Source organism: Rutidosis leptorrhynchoides, chromosome 8 (assembly GCF_046630445.1).
Source record: "Rutidosis leptorrhynchoides isolate AG116_Rl617_1_P2 chromosome 8, CSIRO_AGI_Rlap_v1, whole genome shotgun sequence".
Taxonomy (NCBI): Eukaryota; Viridiplantae; Streptophyta; class Magnoliopsida; order Asterales; family Asteraceae; genus Rutidosis; species Rutidosis leptorrhynchoides.
In genome coordinates, this window is record NC_092340.1 from 352,293,199 (window position 1) to 352,320,258 (window position 27,060).

General features: G+C 30.8%; 3 protein-coding genes across 3 annotated transcripts; 2 read left to right on the forward strand and 1 right to left on the reverse strand.

Moving 5' to 3' along the window:
- The first annotated feature begins 13,379 nt into the window (after positions 1–13,379).
- Positions 13,380–16,809, forward strand: LOC139864614 (uncharacterized). Its single transcript, XM_071853193.1, has 4 exons — positions 13,380–13,440; positions 13,623–14,507; positions 15,357–15,409; positions 16,762–16,809. The coding sequence occupies exons 2-4, from the start codon at positions 13,949–13,951 to the stop codon at positions 16,807–16,809; spliced, it is 660 nt and encodes a 219-aa protein (XP_071709294.1). The 5' UTR covers positions 13,380–13,440; positions 13,623–13,948.
- A 724-nt stretch (positions 16,810–17,533) lies between these two features.
- LOC139864615 (cell division control protein 2 homolog) lies at positions 17,534–20,469 on the reverse strand. Its single transcript, XM_071853194.1, has 8 exons — positions 20,461–20,469; positions 19,562–19,752; positions 19,059–19,182; positions 18,793–18,966; positions 18,448–18,614; positions 18,266–18,347; positions 18,091–18,144; positions 17,534–17,654 (listed from the first exon to the last, which is right to left on the reverse strand). The coding sequence occupies exons 1-8, from the start codon at positions 20,467–20,469 to the stop codon at positions 17,550–17,552; spliced, it is 906 nt and encodes a 301-aa protein (XP_071709295.1). The 3' UTR covers positions 17,534–17,549.
- A 262-nt stretch (positions 20,470–20,731) lies between these two features.
- Positions 20,732–22,823, forward strand: LOC139864616 (cyclin-A1-4-like). The gene is made up of 6 exons (XM_071853195.1): positions 20,732–20,857; positions 21,255–21,424; positions 21,821–21,894; positions 22,002–22,121; positions 22,209–22,301; positions 22,683–22,823. The coding sequence occupies exons 2-6, from the start codon at positions 21,304–21,306 to the stop codon at positions 22,821–22,823; spliced, it is 549 nt and encodes a 182-aa protein (XP_071709296.1). The 5' UTR covers positions 20,732–20,857; positions 21,255–21,303.
- Positions 22,824–27,060: the final 4,237 nt, after the last annotated feature.

Here is a 27,060-nt window from a genome sequence, read left to right on the forward strand (position 1 = left end):
AATTCGATGAACTTGAACTAGTTGAAGGATCCATCTCGTACAGAGTAGGGAAAAGATTTTTTTTTTTTTTTTTGAAATGAAATAGATTATAAGACTAATTTGGTATTCCTCAATACATAGTTTACATATGTATTTATAATACCAGAATCCCATAAGTTACGGAGGATTTTACGGAATATGTCAGGTAAAGTTTACTGTAATAGATATGCTAAGATATGAATTTTGTCTATACACTATCTATGCAATAAATGCAGTAAGACGCGTTTAGACTTAAGATGATAATTTCCAACAAGAAATGATAAGCAAAAAATGGTAAAAACAAATACGATCATAGACCAGACTCACTAATACATCCTAACAATTACCAGTTAAACACACTAATGCAAATTCTGGTTCCCTATGACCTCAAGCTTTGATGCCAACTGTGACGATCCGTCCAAATCCATTTAGACGAATACATCATTCATCGATTTCACAGTGAGGTACTGACCTCTATATGATACGTTTTGTAAACATTGCATTCTTTTGAAAAGGCACACCATAATTGAATATCAAATTCCAAGGTTTTTGACGTTTGATGATTTCTACATATAGACAATCACCGTAATTAATAGTTTACAATACTACATTCGTTGATAATGCAGTCAAAATAAGATACATGGTGATGATTTTGTGAATACAACGTTCTCTCGAATAAAGCATGTATGACTCCATGCACATAACTTGTATAACATATAAGCAAACATCGAAAGACTTCTAGGAACCTGAGAATAAACATGCTTAAAAGTGTCAACATAAAGGTTGGTGAGTTCATAGTTTTAATGTTGCGCATAATCTGTATATAAAGGTGGATCACAAGATTTCAGTTGTTTCATTCAGAAACGTTTATCAAAATATTCTACAAGATTGAGCACCCTGGTAACTAAACTTTAACGTCTATATAATAAGTACCCCTGTTTTAACATACATGCAACCAACATGTACAATACACGCAAACCAATGTGTAATAACCTCAAATAGCATACGTCTGTTTTATAGTTCAGGCTAGGGTTTCTATACCTGAAATAGACGAGGATGTCAAGCCCTATGGATCCATATATAACTACTCGCGTCCACCAGTTCTTATAACCAGCAGTTACTAGTTACCAAAGCTAAGGAATTTTACGTTCAAACTCGGTGTAGAATTTAGTATGTACTTGGGTCCATTGCATAAAAATAAATTGCATGTATTCTCAGCCCAAAAATATATATAAAAAGGGAGTAATGAAACTCACCTTAGCAGCATATATTGTCATTCACGAAAATGTGACTGAAACTCGAAATGCAAAATAACCGTAGATCTCAACCTAGAGAACATATGGTGGTCAATACATGTCTAACAAGCTAGGTCAGGTCATAGTGTATCACAATCCTAATGCTCGAGACCGACATGCAAAAGTTAGCAAAAGTCATCTCAAAAAGTCAACCTGACCCAATATGATCTTTAAATCTATACATATTTATTATATTAACATAGTATAAGTCTTGATAGTTGAACGAATTTATAGTTTATCAAACTCAAAACATTATTTATTTCAAGAGTTATATTATATTTGAATGATCATGACAATTGAATATAGTTTAACATTTCATATCGTTTTCCAATACTAAATGAAAAGTTATTAATTTTTTGCCAGCTTTCCAATAACATGCATATCATATACCTTATATTAGTAGTATATGTATTAAATTCGTGATTCATCCTAAAACTATCTAACGACAAAATTAAAGCATACAAGCATGCATAACCATATATACTCGAGCACTAGACATGGATACACTATTAATATATAAAAGATAAGATATGAATGCTTACGTATCAATATTGTGATTCAATATTGCAGGAAAGTACGTAGACACTACGGAGATGATAAACACTAGGTTTGACTCAAGAGCTATACCCCCGAACTATACCCATAACCTCTATAACTATAACCCATAATTTCCTTAGCTCTATCCCGTTCGAAAAGCTTGTTTTGAAATAATTCGCTCATGACTCCGTCGTAGTATTTTATGTATAAATAATAATATGAATACTACTAATAATAATATTAATAATAATATTAATCTTAATAATAATAATAATAATAATAATAATAATAATAATAATAATAATAATAATAATAATAATAATAATAATAATAATAATATATAATTATATTTACGAGTGTAATATGTATGTGTGTGCAAAAATCTGAACGAATTCGTCTGAATTTATAGGACCTCTTCTGTCACCAGCCCCCATGCGATCGCATGGGGTTTGTACTGGTTAGCCATGCGATCGTATGGCTGTATAATCCAGCTCACAATGTTTTGTTTTTTTGTTTGTCGACATATTTTTTTAATATAAATATAATATATTTAATTTATATAATTAATTATATATTATATTAAATTCACGTGCATAGTTGACTTGTAATTTTTGTTCCGATGACTCGTACGTTGTCACTCGACTTATGTCCCGGTTCCGATTTCTCGAACGCATTTTCGTACGCTTAGAAAACTAGTACTTTTCGTTACGCGACGTGTACCTTTATCAAAAATTAAACTTAATCATTGACAAACTATATCACTCGAATTGTAGCTTAATCAATTAAGTGTTTTGGTTATTTGATTCTATAAATCATTGTCTCGTAGTATATACATATACATATATACATTATTTTAAATCAGAACGTTTTATCTCAAGGTTAATATTATATTTTATCATTTTATAAAAAATATATATACATATATATATATATTCATTTAGAAATATAAATTTTCATATATTAGAGATATTTATTTAATAATATAATATTTAGTTTTTCAAATACTAAATATATTTCAAAGTATAATTTTAGATCGTTTACATAATAGAGATTATTATATCATATAACATTTTCATTTTAAAACTTAACTAAGTATAGTTCATTTATGTACTAGCGCTTATTTTAACTTCTTAGTATACTAATTGACATATCTAAATATTAATCAAATCAATAAGCGAGCGTTACAATCGTTTACTTAATTAATTTGAAATCATATATATATATTTAGTATAATACTCGTTGTGAGTTATTTAAATATCTAATTCTAATAGTTAATGTTATAACTGATTGTATATATTCAAATTAAGTTATTCAAACAAAACATTTTAATAATTAAATTCTATTGAATCGAAAAACTTTTCCACACGTTTGAAACTAAATCAATTGAATATTATGAACTTTAGCTTTCCACTAACTTTTATCTAACACTCGTTAGTTGATACATTTGTTCTTACTTATAAATCACATTGTTATTTATTTCGAATACCATTAAAAAGAAACGATTTCGCAAATCAATGTGGACCTCGTAATAGAGACCCTTAATCATATCACAATGTATCTGATAATTCAATCATTTGATATTATCTTTTAACTTGGATAGTTTAATATATCTAATAGATATGAAAACCAATAAGTTTAATGTTCGATATCATACACGAAATATTTTGTTAATGTTTTCAATTATCATTCATATATATATATATATATATATATATATATATATATATATATATATATATATATATATATATATATATATATATATATATAAAATTATATATATGCATATCAAGTTATATATATATTGTTTGTGAATCATCGTGAACAGTCAAAGGGTAAATGAATACATGAACATAGTTCAAAAGTTTTGAGATTTCAACACTACAGACTTTGCTTATAGTGTCGAAAACATTAAATCATTTAAAGATAAAGTTTAAATTTGGTCAAAAATTTCTGGGTTGTCACACATTACTCATGTACTCACAATCCTCATCCATAGCAAAATGAAATTCACTCCTGTCTATCTCATCATCTTCGAAGTTATTGTCTTGGTCTACTATGTAATCTTCATCTTCACTATCATTTTGTGCATTCATTTTTCTTTTGCTTTTATGTTCTTCTTCACCATGATCATTATCACTATGAACCTAACTTAGGTTTTCATCCAAACAACTATTTTGACTAACTCCGACAATTTCATCATATTCAACAAACATGTTTATTTCCTTGTGCTTATCAATATAACTCCTTAAAACATTCACTTCTTCTTCATTTGCAAAATGATATAATCCATTAGTCATATCATTGTCAGGTATAAGAAACTGATAGTACATCATCTTACTCATATCATACTCCATGTTAAATATAGTTTTGATAGCATCTTGCACAGTAAACATAAAACTATCAACTCCGTCAGATAGCTCAACCTTATCATTCAAATATTCTGTCCCTGGTTATTTGTTGAAAGTCCCACCATAATGTAATTTCAGTGTAAACATTGATCGGTATTCATATTTACAAGAATAACGAATACAAAAAACCTCAATATACCAGTAGATTTAATTAAAACAAACATAAACAATTGAAAATCATATTTACAGTTTAAAATATCAATGTAAAAGAATAACTCATACCGTATAAATCCTTCAGTTTATTAATGCCATACTTTGATCGAATCCCATAAAAAATTTCTATCAACATTTTGACGATTAACAGTGTTATAATATTTACAAAGTCTTTTTTGAGATGAAGATGAGCATGCGACCAAATGGCGTAGAGGGAATGGGTTTACAGTTGAAACGCCTGTTTATTAGGGAACAATAAAAACTTAAACTGACCAAAATACCATCACGTGGTACTCACGTGAGCTAACTTAACGGCCAAAAAATAACAAATGTTAAATCCAGGGTCATACATGGAATACCATAAAACACCGAGGTAAATAAATATAAAAAGAAAAATTTAAAGTCACCTATGATGTCTAATACAAAGTTCATAGACCATGGACAAAATTTTTGTCATTTTTGGGTAGTCTAACTTATATCTCTTAAAATATATAAATTGTTATAATTCAGTAGGCTTATAACTACCTTTAGTGTTATAATTCAGTAGGCTTATAACTACCTTTAGTGTTATAATTCAGTAGGCTTATAACTACCTTTAGTGGTTTGATTCTTGATTAAGAATACTAATAATGAAGTGTAAGAACAAAGATGATAATGGAGAGAAAGAAAGAAACACTTTATAAGTGTAAGAAATGGTACATCTTTACAAGCATAACTCATGGGTATTTATACTACTATGCAAGTGACCCCAAGTTGACTATAATGTTGTACAAAATTGACTATCCATACTTGCATTATTATAGTTCCATACTTGCTCAATTATTATTATCATAACACTTCCCCTTGAATAGCAATTTTTGTTTGTTGAAGATCAACTGTAAGTTACTGCCTCGTTAAAAACCTTGCTAAAGAAAACCCAGTGGGAAAAAAACTTTAGCTAAGGGAAAAAGAGTGCAGTTTGGAGTTGACTCCCCCCTCAAGTAGACATCGCTTCAGCTGTTACATCTTTTGAACATGTCTCATGCCAATGTTATGAACGTGTGTTCTGAAAATAGCCGTTGGAAGTGCTTTCGTGAAAATATCAGTTGAGTTTTTGCTGGATTGAACATATCTCATTTCAATCTGGTTGTCCTTAATGAGATTTTGAGTGTATGAGAAGAATCTAGGAGGTATGTGTTTTGTTCGGTCACTTTTGATATACCCTTCTTTCATCTGTGCTATGCAAGCTGCATTATCTTCATAGATAGTTGTTGGACTTCTATCGCGTTCTAGTCCACAAGAATCAGTAATGAGTTGTGTCATTGATCTCAACCAAGAACATTTTCGAGTAGCTTCATGTAATGCAATCACTTTGGCATGATTTGATGATGTTGCAACAAGTGTTTGTTTTTGAGAATGCCATGATATTGCAGTACCTCCATTTAGGAATACATATCCATTTTGAGATTTAGCTTTATGTGGATCAGATAAATAAACTGCATCTGCATAACTAACCAAATCTTGTTTTGATTCGTTAGAATAAAATAATCCTAAATCAATAGTTCCTCGAAGGTATCGAAATATGTGTTTAATCCCATTCCAGTATCTTTTGGTAGAAGTTGAGCTGAACCTTGCCAAAAAATTAACTGCAAAAGAAATATCAAGTCTTGTACAATTTGTAAGATACATAAGAGCTCCAATTGCACTAAGATATGGTACTTCTGGTCCCAGAATATCTTCATGATCTTCACATGGACGAAATGAATAAGCTTCAACATTGAGTGATCTAACAACCATAGGAGTACTTAATGGTTTTGCCTTGTCCATATTGAAACGTTTCAAAATCTTTTCAGTATATGTTGTTTGATGTACAAGTAAACCATTAGGCATATGCTCAATTTGTAAACTAAGGCAATGCTTGGTTTTTCTGAGATCTTTTATTTCAAATTCTTTCTTTAGAAGTTGAATGGCTTCATGGATCTCTTTATTTGTACCTATGATGTTAAGATCATCAACATAAACAGCTATGATCACATATCCGGATGTTGTTTTCTTAATGAAAACACATGAGCAAATAAGATTATTGGTATACCCTTTGCTTATCAAGTAATCACTTAATCGTTTATACCACATGCGATCCGATTGTTTCAACCCATATAAAAACCTTTGTAACTTGATTGAGTACATTTCTTTGGGTTTTGCGTTGGATGCTTCTGATACCTTAAATCCTTTAGGTATCTTCATATATATATATATCACTATCAAGTGATTCATTTAAATAAGTAGTAATAATATTCATGAGATGCATTTCTAATTTTTTTTTTAGAAACTGTTAGGCTGATTAATTATCTAAAAGTAATTGCATCCATAACAGGAGAATAAGTTTTCCTCATAATCTATTCATAGTCTTTGAGAGAAATCTTGAGTTACAAGTCTAGCTTTACCTTGTAACTTCATTTTTTTCTCATTTCTTTTTCGGATAAAAATTCATTTTATATCTCATACGTTTCAAATCTTTAAAAGTGATAACGATTGATCCGAAAACTTTTCTTTTATTGAGCGATTCTAATTTAGCTCGTATTGCTCCTTTTCATTGAGTCCAATCATGTCTATTTTGACATGCAATGACAGATTTTGGTTCCAGATCATCATCTTTATTCATGATGTCATTGTAAGATTATATGAAAAATCAATATTTGTCATTTTGTTTCGGTTCCATAATATTGCATAATTTATTGCAATTTATGTATTTACATCATCAATATCCTCTGCAGAAGGAATATTGATTTGTGGTTCTTCTTGAACACGTTCTTTTACCTCATTATCAGCAAATTTTCTTTTTCGAGAATTTTTATCTTTTGAACCAATTGGTCTCCCACGTTTCTGGCGTGGCAAAGACTCAAGAGTGATATTATTGCCAGCTTTTAGAATTTCAATTCTAGCTGAAGCATTTACTGCTAGTATATATGATTTAGTCACTACTTTTTGTATCTGTAAATACATCAGATAATTTATTTGCAAGTTCTTGCATATGTATTATTTTTGAACTTTCTTTTCGCATTCTTTTGTGCGATGATCAAGATACATTAATTTATGTTCACATCATGAAACATCTTTTTCTTTATTATTATTTTTTGAACTTTCTTTTCGCATTCTTTTGTGCGATGATCAAGATACATTAATTTATGTTCACATCATGAAACATCTTTTTCTTTATTTTTCATTTCTCCCCCTAATATAGGGAACAATTTTTCATTATAATGACAATCAGCAAAATGTGCTGTAAAAACATCACCCGTCATGGGTTCAATATATCTTATAATTGAATATGTTTCATATCCAACATATATTCTCATCCTCCTTTGAAGACCCATTTTAGTGCATTGTGATTGTGCAACTAGAACATACACTGCACAATCAAATGTCTTAATGGTGTGAAATATTTAGCTCTTGGCCAAATCAAGTTGTAGAGGAGAATATTTATGAGTCGCGCTTTATTTAATGTGAAATAAAGTCGCAGCATGTAAATTTGCATGTCCTCATATAATTTCTGAGAGTTATGTACTCATTTTTAATGGTCTAGCTATTAGTTGCATGCTTTTAATTATTGATTCAGCTATACCAATTTTTTTATGCACATGAGCAACTGGATGTTCAACAACAATCCCTTTAGACATATAATAATCATAAAATGCTTGAGATGTTGACTCACCAACATTATCAAGTCTCACCCTTTTAATGGTGTAATCGAGAAATGTGCTCTTAATTTAATAATTCAAACAAAAAACTTTCCTAATGCCACATTTCGATTTGATAATAAACAAATATGAGACCATCTGTTAGATGTGTCTATTAGAACCATGAAATATCGAAATGGTCCACATGATGGATGTATTGATCCATATATATCACCTTGAATTCTTTCAAGAAACATTTGTGATTCCTTTTCACAATATACTTTTCATTAATCACCATATGTGCTTTTCATTAATCACCATATGTACTTTTTCATTAATCATCATATGTACTTTTTCATTAATCACCATATGTGCTTTTCATTAATCACCATATGTGCTTTTCATTAATCACCATATGTGCTTTTTCATTAATCACCATATTCGCTTTTCATCATATCCTTTTCACCATATGCGCTTTTAATCATATGCGCTGCGCTTTTCATCATATGCGCTTTTAATCATATGCGCTGCGCTTTTCATCATATGCGCTTTTTATCATATGCGCTGCGCTTTTCATCATATGCGCTTTTAATCGCAATGCGCTTTTTATCATATGCGCTGCGCTTTTCATCATATGCGCTTTTAATCGTATGCGCTGCGCTTTTCATCATATGCGCTTTTTGGTGCTACATAGGTATTTCTCATTTTTGGTTATCATTGACTGATAATCATATTCATTATGATATATATATCAGAGAAACTTAACAAATTTCTCTTTGATTTGGGAGAAAAAAAGGCATTGTTTATCAGAAAATTCGTACCATTTGGTAATATGAATTTTTTTGCCTTTTTCGTTCCTTATATCAAGTTTGCAAGACCTGATATAGTATTTATAATTCCTCCATTTAATTTAAATCAATGAAATATTTCTTAGATTTGATCATAGTGTGTATGTTACCACTATCTGCAATACATAGGTCTTTACCATTTTATTGATGTTGTATTTCAGCAGGATACATACTAAAACTTCAAATAAGATAAGCAAATAATGAGTTATATTTCAGCAAGATAATCAAATTATATTACCTGCAAACAAGTTACAATCTGAAGTACATAAAAGATAACACTTAATAAACATATGCGTTATGGTCTAAAACCATTTATTTATGAGTGATACATAACAAGCTAGGCATCTTAGAAAATTCAAACCATTCAAGTCTCAAGGTAGCTCAGGGTTTATTTAATCAAGATTTTTCAACAGATTCACTCTCGTTTTCTTTTCTTTTGGGACTTATTTGTAGAGCTAAACAAGATATTCATGTATTCAAGAAATACTAGACTGATGATCCACGTTACTAGATGATTAATAAGAATCTCCGGGATTCTTATAAGAGCGTCTACTAACATCTTCAATTTTATTCTTTCATGGATCACCATTATTTCTTGATAATTAATACCGTATCTATCTTTGAGTATTTTCCATAATACACTTGGATCTTCGATCATATAATATGTAGATTCTAAGGACTCGTCAATATGTTTGCTAAGAAAAATACTTGCTATTGCTTTCTCTTGTTCGGAACAATTGTTATTTTCATTCAGGGTTTCTAAAATACCAATTGATTCGAGATATTTTTCTACATTCATAACCCATGTTAAGTAGTTGTTCCCACTTGATTCTAAAGGAGCAAATTTAAGCCTTTTCAAATTCGACATTTTCTATTATCAAAAGATGAACAACATAAATCATAATCATAATCAATTTCTATTCATAGACAAATAATAAAATGAAATTAGAATAATTTTAAATTCATAAGTAGCAAACAACAGAATAATGGCATGATTACAAATGATAAAACCACAAGAGCAGGATAGAATATAGGTTCACCCCGTGGTATATTATCAACAATGATGATAGTTAGTATGACCAATACAATAGGAAAAATCATCCTTGTGTGAATCATCTTTACAAAAAACTTTTTGAGAGTGGTAATCTGAGAAAATGAAGATTGATTTGTGAAAATGTGAAAACGGAGATGTTTATTTTATATTTGAAAAATATAGTCGTTGTAACGTCGTCAGTTGACGTTAACAACCGTTATGTATATATGACCGTTGTAACGCCGTTAGTTGATGTTAACGACTGTTATGTACTCGTTGTATTATAATAATTTTAATAAAAGAATTTTATTAGTACAAATACGATTACTATAAATACATTTAGTATAAATACGTTTAGTATAAATACTAAGATTAAGAGAATAAACACATTATGCATAAATAATAAATTTTAAGAATAAACATTAGTATGCATGAAATAAATAATGATTAATTGCATAAGTAATCATAAATGTTAGATAACATAAATATAAATGTTAATGAAGTTAAGAGTTAGATTACAGAAATATAATTCAGGCGGTATAACCGACCATATATAACTTAAATAACATAAATATAAATGTTAGTGAAGTTAATAAAAGTTAGATTACATAAATATAATTCAGGCGGTATAACCGACCATATATAACTTAAATAACATAAATATAACTGTTAGTGAAGTTAATAAAAGTTAGATTACATAAATATAATTCATGCGGTATAACCGATCATATATAACTTAAATAACATAAATATAAATGTTAGTGAAGTTAATAAAAGTTAGATTACAGAAATATAATTTTACTTATGATGATAATAATATTTACTTTACTAATAAATAATAGAAGATATCGTTAAAGAATTTCTTACCTTGATTAGTGACTTGTGCTTGCTTAGATAAACCTTGATTATACGGAGCACTTCGTGCTGATAACGTGTTATAATTCAGTAGGCTTATAACTACCTTTAGTGTTATAATTCAGTATGCTTATAACTACCTTTAGTGTTATAATTCAGTAGGCTTATAACTACCTTTAGTGGTTTGATTATTGATTAAGAATACTAATAATGAAGTGTAAGAACAAAGATGATAATGGAGAGAAAGAAATAAACACTTTATAAGTGTGAGAAATGGTACATCTTTACAAGCATAACTCATGGGTATTTATACTACTATGCAAGTGACTCCAAGTTGACTATAATGTTGTACAAAATTGACTATCCATACTTAGCATTATTATAGTTCCATACTCAATTATTATTATCATAACATAAATATAATTATAATTATAATTTCTCTATACACTAAAACCTCATGGACGGTGTGCCATTTCATTTGTGTGACCCTACGTTTCTTAACAACTTTCCAATCTAACCTAATATCTAATATAATTTATACTAATATCTAATCTAATTCTAATTCTAATTCTAATTCCGTTTCTATTCTAATATCTAATTATAATATAATGATGATTATAATCCACTTGTAAGTGGTTAAAGTTGTTCAATCTCGTTGAAAATAAAATTAATAACCACTTGGGGAAGGATCCAAATAAAACACTAGTAAATAGTACTATACTAGTAATACCAATGGGCAAGTTGGATCCCTTTAGTGGCTGTCAAAGATGACCACCAAGAATATTTCTCCAAATTATTGATACCAAATCAAAGGTGAGTTTTGCTTCTTTCTTCAGTGTTGCTATCATCTCAATTTTATCCTCGAATATTGTGTATTAAAAAGCCATTATAGACATTATAGAGAAGAATTTGACGACATACCTTAGTCCTATAATATTCCTACTTTGTTTTTCTACTTTTATTCTCAAAGACCTCGATAATTTTTTATTGCTTTCTTATGTTTATCAAGAATCAAGATAAATGTATAAAAACAAGAGAAAATAGCTTGCGCGTTGTTGCAAAAAATGATTACGCTATTTACCTCAAATCTTAGAAAAAAAAGAAGAAGATGGTACTCTCTAAGAGAAAGAAAAAAAAAAAACATATTAATAAAAAGACAATAAATAGAAAGTAGTGTTCATACACGTCAATTTAAACGACATATCCGTGTAACAAACAATACAATGATATTGTTCCATAGAGATCGTAAAAATGGCAAGCAGTCACCGAAATGTAAGAAATATTGGTTAAAAAATTGCTGACACATACAATGATAAATATAAGCAAACACTAATAAGTTATGATGTAGCATATATATGCTTGGTAGCCCTAAATAATGTATGGTATCCTCAACAAGAATACTTAAAAATCATACACTAATTTGTTGAACACATCAGAAATTTAGTTACCGCCTTGTTCAAAGGCATAACATAGGATTGAGAACCGTATCTTAAACAAACAAACCTCGATGAAAAAAATGTTACTAATTATTATAAAACAGATAATATTGACTTGTAAAAGGAAAACAAGTCACATAAGGCAATACCTAATCTTACGCTAATATTTTGACATTTTGAAGCTATGAAAAGAGCTTAGACGACTGCTGCAACACAGGAAAATAGAATAAAGATCGTCCTCAATAACCATTTTTTGTCGAAGACCGAGATCTAAACCACTAACACCATGGACATTCTGCTTAACCGAATCAACCTCAGGCAATGAATGTTCAAATCCAGCCCACCATTTAATAAAGAATTAGGCCCATTAATCAGAGGGCCCAAACAGAAATTGTATGGGCAGCATCAACGTCAGATGCGCCAGATCCTCAATTAATTAAGGAATTATGACCAAAAAAATCCATTTTTTTGAACTTGTTTGCTTGAGAGTCCATAAATTTTTTTTTGACAATTTGTCCTCGCAAGACTTGTGTCCTTGTGACCTTAGTCACACTTGAGAGCAAGGAACAAGGAGCAAGGAGCAAGGTGCCTCTTGCTCCCTTGCTCCCAGGTAGAAACAAAGACGCAAGGTGCCTCTTGCTCCCAGGTGGAAGCAAGGTGCCTCTAGGAGCAAGGGAGCAAGAGGCACCTTGATCATTGCTCTCAAGTGTGACTAAGGTCGCAAGGACGCAAGGCGCAAGGAAACAAGAGGCATCTTGATCCTTGCGAAGACAAATTGTCAAACTTGGACTCTCACGCAAACAAGTTCAAAAAGGGCTTTTTGTGATAATCTCATTCATTAAACCCAAAATCAGGATTCAGGAGGCATACAGCCGTCCTTTACCTTTTACCTAGGCAATTAAAGCCCTAAAATTCATTAAACTCATACACACTTCGATCAATCACCTTCCCCATTACAAATTCAAGCCCTAAAATTCGAAACCCTAAAATCAAACATGTCCACAGACTCAAACTCAGAATTAAAAATACCTGCTAACATTCCGATCGAGATCCAAGTTGAAATCATAAAACATCTCCCGATTAAATCATTGATTCAATGCACATCGCTTTCAAAATTATTCAATTCCATCATCAAAAGTTCGTCGTTCATCACTGAACACAGCGTCCACCACAATCAGCAGCATTATCTACTTGCACGGTACTATACAGAATTTACTCCCGGATTTCAACTAGATCACGTTACCGTTATAGACGATGATAATTTACCCCAAAATAAGTTACCTATTAATGTTCCTAACACTTTTAACCTAATTGATGTTATCCAAGTAGGTTCTTGTCACGGATTATTTTGTTTATTTAAACGTGGTAATAATGATATAGGTGGTAAATGTTATTTATGGAATCCTTCAATTCGAAGATGTATCGTTATACCGATTCCTAATGGCACGAGTTTTGTTGTTGGTTTCGGAGTTTGTCATGACAGTATTGACCCTAAGGTAGTCAAAATTAGGAGATATGGTAGTAGTACCACTTCTAATTCGGTCGTGGAGGTTTATACAGTTAGCTCAGGGGTTTGGAGAACTATACCTAGCGATAAGCTTCGTAAGTCAGTTTCCTTGACTTGGTTTCAGGTAGTTATAGATAATATTATATATTTTCTTGCTAAGGATGATAGTCGAAGCACTTGGAATGGATATAGTGAAAATATGATGATTACATTTGATCTGAAAAGTGACGAAATTGGAGAATTATACCTTCCGGATTTTTTAGCACGTTCATCCGGACAGTTGGACTTATTAAAGCGAATGGAGTCTCTTGTTGTTATTGATGATTATAAAAAGGGAAATCAACAAGTTTGTGATGTATGGATAATGAAACATGGTGTTCCAAACTCTTTTGATAAACTTTTTACTTTTAAGGCTCCAAAGGAGTCATGGTATCATGTTCTAGGTTTTAGAAAGAATGGTGAACCTATATTGTCAAGGTTAGTAGCTAATGTATATAGTTTTGAAGTTTACGGACCATGTTCAAAAGAGTTCAATGATCTTGAGGTTTTTGGAAACGGTTATGCTTTAGGGGAGATCACCGTGGACTCCTTTACGGAAACGTTACTTTTGATTGATCAGCCGAATACTATGCTCATCAGTTATGATGATGATGACGATGATGATGACGAGGACGAAAATAATGATGATGATGAGGATGACGATGATGATGACGATGACGTCGGCAATGTCGCTGCTATGTTGATGGACATGTTCCAAGGTACGTTAATGTTACTGCTACTAGTTTAGGTTTTATACTAATGATAATCAAATTTTAGGTTCTTCTAACAATTATATTGTTTACAATCAAGTAGATAGTTTCAATTATCTAATATGTGGTGCTCTATATTTGCAATGCAAGATTTTCTGATATTTGATCCATGGGGCGCTAACTTCATTTTAGTGTTAATTACTGCTATAGTGTGGAGAAGTAATACTACTATAACTACGATATCACTTTTTTGCTTGAATGGGTCTTCTTTGTCATGAAATACTCAAACTAGCCGGTGTGTGAAATTAAAATGGATACCATCATCATCACGTACCAACAAAAGTGAGCACTTCTTTCTTGTCATATAAGTGATAAATGATCTTCACTAGCATTAACAAATCAGGCAGTAAGCAGTACATACATCATATAGGATCTATTAAAGAAGCAAAAAGTTAGATAAAGGATAATCTTGCAGGCGCATCAATGTGATTAAGTAGTAGAAATGGCATCAGAAATACCCCTGCATTAGTTATTTATTTATATTTCATTATGCATTAGTTAGGTTGTAGTGCCCCGCGAATAGTCTTGTAGCAGTCTGCCCTCTTCATGAGCTACAGTTGTCATCCATCAAGTTGAGTATGCCATGTCAACAAATATCGTATATGACCAGGAGTTATGAAGGTCTGTGTTTTTCTATCGATCTCGACTCAGTAGGAGTTGGCACTATAATTGATTTTTTCGTCGTAGACATTGCTTCAAATCAGTAGTGATACTAGAACAATAGAACCTTCTAAGCAGGGAATATTTATAACATTGAGACCCTTTTAAAACATTTTTGCTTTTTTTACTGTGACTCAGTTTGGTTAGGAACTCACTTTATTAGTCTGATATGTGTATATGTCACTTCCTCAGTAATTTCCATTTTTGAAATTTAGTCAAGGGAAGAAAGGATCTTTTAGGAACTAGCACTAATATAAAGCTGGTCTTATTGTGATGGCCGGCTACATGTCTAAAAGGTATCATAAATTATGTGGAGTGAGTAATTAATTTGAAGCTTGTCAGTAACGCATAACTGGAAGCATTTTCGATTTTTTGATGGTCATTGCGAACGGTGTTTTTAACGGCATGAATATATGACACAATCATATGAAATTGTGAAGCATTTATGTGGATTTTGAACACATACAGTTTGTTTATCAAAGTTGGTTTCCATGATTCCATGTAACCTAATATTTGATTTGATTAGTCAGTTCAAAGTAAAAAATATTTTATTAGTGTTTGTCTTTAATAAAATTAATTCAATAAAGTGGCATACACAGTGAGATTTGAAAGCTTGTGACCCAACTTGTGCTGCCTTCGCACTCAATACCTTTTATCTTTAGTCGTTATGTTCTCTATAGTCATTATACCTTCTAACTGCATAAACAATATCCTAGATTCAAACTAACAATGGCAGTAGAATCATAGATGTTAGCTACCAACTTCAACGATCTGATTTTTTTTTTTTTTTTTTTTTTTTTTTTTTTTTTTTTTTTTTTGACATTTGAATGGAAAGTAATAATGAATATATATGATACACCAGCCAAGCTGTAACAGAAACATGTGTTATCAATAAGCTTACTCTGTTTCAATATCTTACACATGTATGCCACTTTTTTGATGTTCTACTCTGCACAATATATGACCCCATTGTATACTACCATTGAAAAGCGCGAATCCTACATATCTATGTGTGCGTGTGTGTGTGTGTGTGTGTGTGTGTATATATATATATATATATATATATATATATATATTGGGTATAACCCTTCACCCAGTTTGATATTACCCAACCTACTGTTTAAGTATGACTTTCTAGTTGACTATGCCCTGTCAAAACCTTCATTGTTACAGCTATGACAATCAAGCTTGACTGAAATCTTATTAGTTTGTATGCTATTCTGATATATCCTCACAAGAGGCCGCGTATATCCCATGATAGGTTAGTGGTCTCAAGTTCAAACCTCAGTACAAACGTATCTTGGTATCTTGGTGTGGCTAGGTAAATGGTCGGAAACGATCACATGATAATCCGTTAGGTCGGCCAGGTTACCAGAGTATATATATTCACCCTCTAGATATACTGAAAAGAGAAAACCTTATCCGTTTATCCGTAATTCTTACGAGTTTCATCTTGCTATGTCTATGATTTGCAATTATTGACTCTGTCATTCTAACTTTTTTGTTTGTCATTCACTCATTTTTTTTTTTGTTCATTTGCCAGTTAATTGAAGGAGATCATTCGGTTCTTGCACTAAGTTGCACGATGTGATGATGTAGCAGTTAAGATGGAAGGTTATGCTGTATGCACTTTGCTTGTTCCTTAAGATATAGCTTCTAAATGTTTGTAGTAGCATCTGGTAATTTTTATTTGATGTATTTCTTTCAGTAACTTGTGCTGGGTGATTGCAAGTATTGTTTTAAATTCCGAGCTTGAAACTAAATTTACACTGTGCAGCCTAACTATGTTATTGATTGGTGAAATACAGTTTGCATTACTTATCAGTCCAGAGTTACTATTAGATTGAGATCAATACTTGCTAAGTTTAATTATAACGATTGTTGCAAGAAACGATACAGGTTAAACATGAAGAAAATATTATAATTAATGGGTATGGTCACAAGGTAGAATTATACATTATACATGAAAACTATAAAAACATTAATAATTAAATCTTACTAGCATTCAAAATCTGATTAGATAATTCTCATTGATCTACTAGTGATTTTCTAGCACAAGCCCAAATCCAGCGTAATATTGGAGTAATATGTTATGATCTTGACTCTCAGACTACCAACCCATTTAACTTTTCAACCCATGTTTGGGTAAATGGGTCAATCCACCGACCTGAGGGGGATGTCAACTTCCGAGTCCGACATTAGTTAAAACCCAATACAAAGGCGACAAGGAACGTGTTTTTGACCCATGAACCTAATAATATGCATTAAGAAATTCACTGTTTTACGATTTGTACAGAATTCTATTTTATTTATTTTTTTTTTTTTTGTTGCCTAGGCTATAATTCTTATGCTTTTTGTCCTGATATCCTTGAAGTACTCATGCTCCAGTGCAGCCTTAGCTGTAATTCTTTGGTAGGGGTCGATGTAAAGCATTTCCTGGAAAAAAAAAAAAAAAAAAAAGCCCATAAATGATTCTGTAATCAAGACTTCTAGTGGGCAAAGCCTGGTTTGTCCCATGTTTCAATATTTTAATATTCACGAATGGTTGGATAATCGGGTTAGTAAAACTCTTGATAAGATCTACGACGATGAACTATTTCCATTAAATTTTAAAGTTGCATTGTGTATACTCTGTACGAACATGGTTGATAAGCAGTTTGTGAGCACAACATAAACAACTAGTCAATTGCTAATATGTAAACCACTTAGCAAACATGTATAATAAATAAAATGTCTCGTATATCACTTGTATGACCTGTTGATTTTCATATGGATTAGGTAATAGGTAATTCAGCATACGAGAATTAGGTAATTCAGCATACAAGAATTAATTATAATTCATTCAAATAGTAATTAGTCTGAACAAACTTACGCGTAAGAGATCAAGACCATATTTATCAAGATCTGGTACAACATTTGCAAGGTCCTAAAAGTAGGAAGAAAAAAAAAAAAAATCATGTTAGTTTTTAAATAACACCAACTAACCAACTAGCTAACACAATAACATAACTGATCATAAGCATTAAAAATTAGGAATAATTCATCACCTCCCCTGTAGAAGTTGGAAAGTTTGAAGCGAAGCGAGGAAGTAATATGGGCCATGCATTTTCATTTGGAGTTCCCATTATTCTATATTGTAGAGAAAGAAAAAACTATCTGGATATAATATCTATCTAATTATAAATTAAAAAGGAACACATGAAATGTAAAATCTTCAAGAATACATTACCTAAAAATATGATACAACTGGTCAATCTCAGATTCTCCTTCAAAAAGGGGTTGTCCCCCATTCACCATCTCAGCAAAAATACAACCAATGGCCCACACATCGACAGCAGTAGAATAAGCTTGTGATCCAAGAAGAACTTCTGGTGCCATATACCACACTGTCCCCACCTGAAAAGTTATATATTACTTCTGGTGCCATATACCACACTGTCCCCACCTGAAAAGTTATATATTAATTATTTAAGTGACATGTTTAACAAACCCTAGTAATCTTAGAAACACATAAATAAATACACTAAATGTGCTAAAATTTGAACAAGAAACTTAAAAAAAACCATTTAATTACCTTAGGCGATAAAGGCTGGGAAAGAGTAATAAGTCCCCGGGCCAACCCAAAGTCTGCAATCTTTAAAACATTGCTTTTAGGATCCATCAACAAGTTTGCAGGCTTTAGATCCCTATGTACCACTCCATGATCATGGCAACAAGCAATTCCACACAGTATTTGATACAAGAACATCTGAAAATTAAAAGAGGGTAATCAAAAGTTGCAATATGTTAGAAAATGCTACAAAAAGTTATACAAGTATTTTAAATCCCAAATTTACTCACTTTCACAAGACAATGATCCTTTGACAACTCTGGACCAGATTCTTTCATGTACTTGCACATGTCGGAGTTTAGGTACTCAAGACACATATACACTTCTTCTTTACTACACACAACCTTACGTAACCTGTCCATAAACCATAAAGATGAATAATGTATATAAATTCCTAACTATTCAATACGTTCAGATTCTCAGCAGAGTATTGCTTTTCAACCAAAGAGTGATAGCTAACTATTGCTTACCAAAGGTCTTATAGGTATTCGAGGGACTTTTCAACCAAAGAGGTTGATGGTTCAACCCCGTTGTGTGCTTACCAAAACTACTCCGTAAATTGTTAGCCGAATATGCCTCCATTAACTTCCACGTGTCAAATTATAAGGAAATACAAATTACTCGTATGTGTTTGATTCCTTCTCCGTCATTTCTTTTTTGTCTTTAGTTATCTATAAATAGACTTACTGCCCAAGGAAAATTAATAGCTAACTATTGGTTAGTTGAAAATTACCTGACGATGTTTTCATGCTCCACACGTTTTAACATGGTGATTTCTCTTATAAGCGTTGCTTTTAGTCTCTTACTGTCTTCTTTTCTCGGAAGAAGAATCTTCTTCATAGCGACAAGTTCTTTGTTTTTTCGGTCAAGAGCTTTGTAAACTTCCCCCTGTGTTCCTTCATCAATCATCTCATGGATTGTAAACTGTGGTGGAAAAAAATATATCAGTTCATATAGTTAAAAAAGTTACAATACTGAAGATCTTTCTCTATTCTCTTTTATTATTAGAAGAAAAAATTTAATTATATCATCAATGTTTCAAAAATCTTACTTGACAGCACCTCTTAGATAAAGTTTTATCTGTAAGAGTTTTCATATCCAAATCGATTATTAAAACAGTTACTGGTGAATTATATTTGATTTGGCCTTAATTGGCTTTCAATTCTGTGCGGTTCGAAATCTAGATTGAAGTAATCGTATATGTCTTTTGTCTGTTTGATTCATGTGGGTTAGTGAATTTCATAATTTAATTTCCTGATAATTTTTTCTACTACTTTTTGTAACTGATCATATTTGTTTATTTGTTTTAATTTAATTTAGAGATTTAGAGATTAGAGATAGAGATGCATGCATTTGGGGATATGAATTCATCGACAATTACGCTTGAGCAGTTGGTATGTTTTTACTTTTTAGTGATATTCATACACAAAGAATTGATCCATATACACCAAGAATTGATCCATATACACTAACTTACTATTATACTTTTAATTTGGATGAATTAATATTGAGTGCGTAAGTATCACCTCCTTTTTAAAAGCATGTGTGTACTTAGTTCAAGTTTTCACCCGAACACCAACGAATATTTTAGTTGCTTTTTACGGATTGCTTTCTTTAGTAAACATATAGTACCTGTTCCATCACGTTTTTTTACGAATCCCGATCTGAATAACCAATATCGGCCAAGAAATTCGATTTTAGAAGAGACAACACCAGTTAATCAATCAGTACCTGGCTGAATGAATAATCGATCGACTAGGGCAATAGCGTGGGGGAAAGAAGAAAAGGACGAGAATGGAGTTACAAAACTCGATTTAGAACCGGTGATGGAGATGAAGAGAATAATGGCTAGTAGGGTAGCCCACAAGTACACCACCCTCTATTGCTTACAAAAACAATAAGAGTAAATCATAAAACCCTAGATACACAAACAAACAAACAGAAGCCAGTATCAAAATCCCATCAACTGTTATTGGATACGTAGCCTTAAACCTCTTATCGACACCGTTGCACCACTAACCGTCGTCAGGTACTATAATTTCAATCACTGTATAATCAACTTCAAACAAAAATTGGTCAGCTTATTCTTTCTTAACTTTCATTGGATATTGTAATTGTATGTAATCAAAAATAAAGCTGGCGTTAATTATGTAATTACAAGTTTAAATCAAGCAATTGCGTTTGCAACTAGTTGCGACATGTAAATCGGTTGTGGAATGGGATTGATTTTGTATGCATGCAAGAGGTAGGTTAACTGGTAGTAGTTTAGGTATTAATTGATACATACAATTTGATATAAGATGTACTAGTATTTGATGATGATTGTTTTTTTACTCCAATATTTTGAAGCTTGTTGAAAGAATCATATGTTTTTATATCCAAGTTGAATTGAATTCTGTGTTTTTTTTTTTCTTTTTCTTTTGCAGGTTTATTAGTTGATCTCTTCTTATCCTTAGCGGATCACAGTTGTTTGTTATGATTAAGAGCCAGGGATTTTTCAAACTAGTAATGCCAGGGATTTATACATCACAGTTGTTTGTTGCGAATGAAAAACTAAAAGTAGATAAAGAAGCTGCTGCTGGTAAAAAGAAAACAGGTATTTTTTTTTTATTTTTTATTTTTTTTGCACATGTTACAGTAATTCTGCTAAATGCTTCCTTCCTAAGACCAGAATAGGATGAAAGTAGACATAATAGTTTTGAAGCTTATGTACGACATCTCTTCTTGGCTAATATAGTTTAGCTCAAAATATTGCCTATGTGATATACTAGTTGGTAGATCAAAATTATAGTTATATACATGAGTAGTTAGTTGGTAGATCAAAATTATAGTTATATAGATGATACTCTGTTAATACGGTTGTATTATAAATTCGTGGTGGTTTTTTTTGGTATTATCTTTCTTCTTGCATTAGTCATGGATTAAGTCATATTCTTGGAACTTGTAATCAATATATATTTTCACACGCGTTGCAATTGTTTCATTGTGGCAGAGGATGTGCCAGCCCCACTCGTCATTAAAAAAGAGCCTAAAAGCTTGTGGGATGATGAAGATGAACCCGCTCCGGTACGCTATTTTATATAGTTTATTTATCATTGGTATTCGTATAGTTAAGTTCAAACCTTGTATGGTTAGGCCTCCAACAAACTCTTAATATAGTGTTTTTGTTTTAGGTGACCGGTTCTAGTGGTGAGAAGTATATAAATCTTGTCCGTGATATTGATTACACGGAAGCAAAGTTGTATGGCATTCCAGCATATGACTGTTATTATCCGAGTTTTAGAGCTACTGAGGTGCAATATTCACTATTGTGGAATTTGTACTTACTATGTTGTTTCAGATGGTTTTAATTTAATTGTTTATCGATGCTGGTTTTTCAGGCAAAGAAAAGAATCAGAGATGATTACATGGACGAGGTGCTGGACTACGCTAAAATTTACATGCGTGCAGTCACAATAGATTGGCTTGTTAAGGTACAAAGTTGACCAACAAACAAACATGTTCCACCAAATGATTTGAAGTGATTTTTTGATTATGTTATTAATTATTGGTAATTAACTATATCTATTAATTCTTTTGATATTGCCATGTACATAGTTAATGTTTCCCTTGCTATTGGGGCGGTTAAAGTTGGAAGTTCTTTTAACAACTTTTTTATTCCTTCAAAAACATCTTCTACTTTCGTTGTCCACATAAAATCCTTTTTGTATATATGTGTGTATATATATATTAAAAAATTCTCTCAATGCTATTTTTTATGCCTTTTAAGCGTCTTTTCCGGTTTATAATGTTTTTTAATACATGCAAACCATATGGCGCACCATTAACTACTAATGTAAAATTGTGTGTTATAGATTTCTGATTCTTTTGACATTTGGGCTACTACATTGCATTTGGCTGTTAACTACTTGGATCGTTACCTTTGCGCCACTCCAATAGTGGGGATACAACAATTTCAATTGATTGGTGCCTCCTGCATTGTGATAGCTTCGTAAGTCATTTATCACAATTTTCCTCCTATGATAATGGATTATATATACATATATACATATATATATACATATATACATATATATATATATATATATATATATATATATATATATATATATATATATATATATATATATATATATATATATATATATATATATACACACACACACAATATACACACATATATACGTACATATATATATATACATATATATAACAACCCTCATATTTCCATACCTGAATTGACTAATTTGACTATAGGGTTGTTATCCATACGTAATATATAATTAAATTTGACATTGATCAAATATTTATTTTTAGTCGACACTTTTTGTTAACTAAAGTTTACACTAATTATATAAAATAACTTTAGTTAATATTAATATTAATGCGTATTATATTTAAAACTATATGAAACATAATTATTAATTAAATGATAAGTTATTTTAATCATTATATATATATTTTTAGCTTATAAAAAAAGAGATTTTTTTATAAATTAAACAATGAGCCCATGAATTTTGACTAAATATTTTCAAAAACAAAAACTTATTAAAAACATTTTTAACATGTTTTTATTTTTTGTCAAAATTGGCACCGTTATTTTATTTATATTTTTTCTTTTCACCAACCATTTTTTTCCTATAAATACCCACTTCTATTTCATAAAAACTTGTATCAAATCTTTGGAAAAACTCTCTAACAAACTTGGAAAAGTACTTGAGGTATTTTCTATATTTTTTATCGAATTACTTTTATTTTTTTGTATATTCTTTAAAAATTCGAATTTAATATATATATATATATATATATATATATATATATATATATATATATATATATATATATATATATATTATTTTTACATGTTATAATTAGTATTATAAGTATTATGATGTATAAAAATAATTTTTATAATTTATGGAATATTATTTATAATTAAATACGAATTATGTAGTATTTAAACATAAAAACAATATAAAATTCGTAATAAAATATTAAACAGTAATAAAAATAATTATAATTTTTTTTTGAGATTATTATACTTTTATAAACAAGTAAAAATTATAAAAATTAAATAAATGGGAAGATTAGTATTTAAAAAGAATTTACTTTTGCATTATTCTAAACCGAGAGAAATAAGAAAGAAAATACAAAATAAATACAAACGTGTATTAAATATTTTTATAAAATTTTTATATGATTAGTAGCATCACTAGATACTTTAAAAAAAATATAAAAATTAATTTTAAATTATTTTTCTTATTTATTTAATTATAGGCCGATTACAATGGTTAAATAATTAGAAAACATTAAATAAATAATATTTTGATATAAAATTTGATTTAATAATTTTTATAACATTTTTACATAATATAGAACCTGTAAAAAATATAAAATTATTTATTTAGGTCAATTTAATATTTATTACCTAATTAAATTTGATTAATATAAATCGAGTATATATATAAAGAAAAGTGGGAAATAAATACAAAAACTTGATAAAATTATTTTTATAAAATATCCTACTGAATTGTATAATTAACTAAGTTTATAAAAATTATAAATATAATATTTAATGAATTAATATTCGAATTAACATATATTAGTATGATTTTCGATTAACATAAGTATGTTACATATACTAAATTAATATTATTATTATAACTTACGGTTAATAACTAAGTATACTATATAATAAAGTATAATGCTTATAATGTAATTTAATAACAATACATTATTAATAAACACTTATTTTATAACTATACTAATTTAATAATAATAACTTATAGTATATAATATAAGATAATCAAATTGTTAATACATTAATAAATATAATATAACATATAAACCTAAAGTGAAGGTTAATCAAAGATAATGTACAATTCATGTGAACTTCATCGCTACTCACGGTCGTAAGTGAATGATGTCTAGGTTGCCATTTATGGGTAAGCTTGTGGATCTCGAATGCCATGACTTAGATTCTGGTCAAGAGTCCTGGGCCCCCGGTTACATCTGGTCATTCCTGACTTATTTGATAGCAACGAAGTTTGAGTAAAGTTATACAACGTATTGCTAAAGATTAACCCGAACTTTCTAAAATTGGAAAATTACTATAAGTGGAAACTTTCCATAAATAGTATCCTTCCGAAAATGGAAATTCTTTAGTGAACCATTACTATCAATATAGTACTATATATTATTGTCTGTTAGGTAATGTCTGATCATACGTTCTATCTCTAGGTTGAGATCTCGGTCACGTCCTTCCGTTCAATTCTTTCGTGAAATACTCTTTTGTGCTGCTAAGGTGAACTTCATAGCCCCACTTTTTACTGTTTCATAACTGTTTTATAACTTTTGGGGTGAGACACATGCTTGCTTTATAACTGTTTTACGCTTAGACACAAGTACTAAATTGTTAACTATGCTGTCATGCTTTAATTCATGCTATATCCCTACCGTAATATCGTTAATTGCTACATTTAAATGCAAACTTAATTATTGTGAGTAGGCCTATTGAGAGTAACGTCTCTAACCATTTGACCATTGGTCTTTGGTTACATAATAATGATTCCACGACACTGACAGTACAAGGTGTCATAGGGTAAACTTGTTTAGTAGCGATATTACAAAATGCAGCAACACTTTTAGATTGATATTTCTATATCAATCAACTTTAAACTAAATCTTGTGGTCTAAAACTTTGGATATTATTTATAAACCTGTGAATTTCACTCAACTTTTTTGGTTGACACTTTAAGCATGTTTTGTCTCAGGTGATGATTGAGCTAGCTGTTTGCAACTTTGTGATGATAGATTTGATGCTTGCATGGATTCCACATCGCATATTATATTTTAGTTCATAAACATTTATTTTACGTTTTAATAATAATGTAAACATGTATTACTGCTTCCGCTGTTTTATTAACAAAGGTTTTATTTAAAAAGTCTCATATAGAGTCGTTCTCGTTTATACAACTGTGTTATGATATGATTGGTCACAATTACCCCTGGTCCATTTTGGGGGGTGTGACAATATATACGTACATATATATATATATATATATATATATATATATATATATATATATATATATATATATATATATATACACACACACGTATATACGTATACGTATATACAACAAACAACAACAATACCCAATCCCGCACATGCGAGGTATGGGGGAGGTGAGATGTAGACAATCCTTCTTCTGCCGTAGAGTAAGAGAGAAGTCGTTTCTTTAACCATGAGTCGAGGCCCATAGGAAGAGAAATTCATCCCCCTCTCTACTCCAAGGCAGAGAGATTGCTTCCGTGGGGACCTCCGGCCAAAAATAAAAATAAAATAAAAATAAAAAAAGACTCCATGAAAATGGTTTAATCAAATTTCCATGGGTTTTAAAGGCTGCCTGGAAATCAATTTAAGCTCAAAGCGGCAGTCAAGACACCACTATATCGACGCTTGTTGTTGCCTCAATAAATTGATCCAAAAAAAAAAACCCATAGAAACTCGAAAGGCATGCCAGGTGGAAGTTGTTGCAAAAGCAAAGAGCCAACCACCCGTAACAAACCAAACACCACTCATGCACCTTTACGGTAGACATCCCCGAAGCCACACAACTAAAGAAAACCAACCAGGCTCACGATTAAAGAGGGTCGTCCTCAGCCATAATAACCCCAAGATGCACCGAACGATGCGAAGCACCAAAATCATGCATACATACATACATGCATGCATGCATATTCGTACATACACCCATACACAAACCTATATACATGCCTACATACATCCGTACACAAACAAACCTACGCATATACACACAAACATACATACAAACACACATACATATATACGTACACGTATATACGTATGTTTGATCTGTATATATATACATGTACATGTACATGTATATATTCACATTGCTTGTCTCAATAATCTGGTCGGTTTTAAATATATTTTCAGGACATATAACGATATTATTTCACTCTATCTGGAAGACATGTGCTCTGAGATTGGTCGAAAACACTCGGTAGTATATGAGGTGCGTGTCATGTTTATGTAGTAATTTAGGCTATTATATATTTCTTCACTGAATTATTGGACTAAACACATCGATCGAGTGTTGCAGCTAGTGCAAATGGAATCAGCGGTTCTGAATATCTTGGAATTTGACTTGCATGTTGTTGGACGGTAGTCAACATAGGTGACTCACATTATGTTGAATATGGAAT

What these genes read in the sequence shown, in the direction of transcription:
- LOC139864616 (XM_071853195.1), top strand. Translation starts at nt 21,304, where the DNA reads ATGATTAAGAGCCAGGGATTTTTCAAACTAGTAATGCCAGGGATTTAT. An exon ending in TGCTGGTAAAAAGAAAACAG is followed by an intron (nt 21,425 to 21,820) that starts GTATTTTTTTTT and finishes TCATTGTGGCAG; the next exon opens with AGGATGTGCCAGCCCCACTC. An exon ending in CGAGTTTTAGAGCTACTGAG is followed by an intron (nt 22,122 to 22,208) that starts GTGCAATATTCA and finishes CTGGTTTTTCAG; the next exon opens with GCAAAGAAAAGAATCAGAGA.
- LOC139864614 (XM_071853193.1), top strand. Translation starts at nt 13,949, where the DNA reads ATGATGATTACATTTGATCTGAAAAGTGACGAAATTGGAGAATTATAC. An exon ending in GTTGATGGACATGTTCCAAG is followed by an intron (nt 14,508 to 15,356) that starts GTACGTTAATGT and finishes ACTGTGACTCAG; the next exon opens with TTTGGTTAGGAACTCACTTT. An exon ending in GTGTATATGTCACTTCCTCA is followed by an intron (nt 15,410 to 16,761) that starts GTAATTTCCATT and finishes TTCATTTGCCAG; the next exon opens with TTAATTGAAGGAGATCATTC.
- LOC139864615 (XM_071853194.1), bottom strand. An exon ending in TTCCAACTTCTACAGGGGAG is followed by an intron (nt 18,145 to 18,265) that starts GTGATGAATTAT and finishes TCCTACTTTTAG; the next exon opens with GACCTTGCAAATGTTGTACC. An exon ending in ATGGTCTTGATCTCTTACGC is followed by an intron (nt 17,655 to 18,090) that starts GTAAGTTTGTTC and finishes TTTTTTTTCCAG; the next exon opens with GAAATGCTTTACATCGACCC.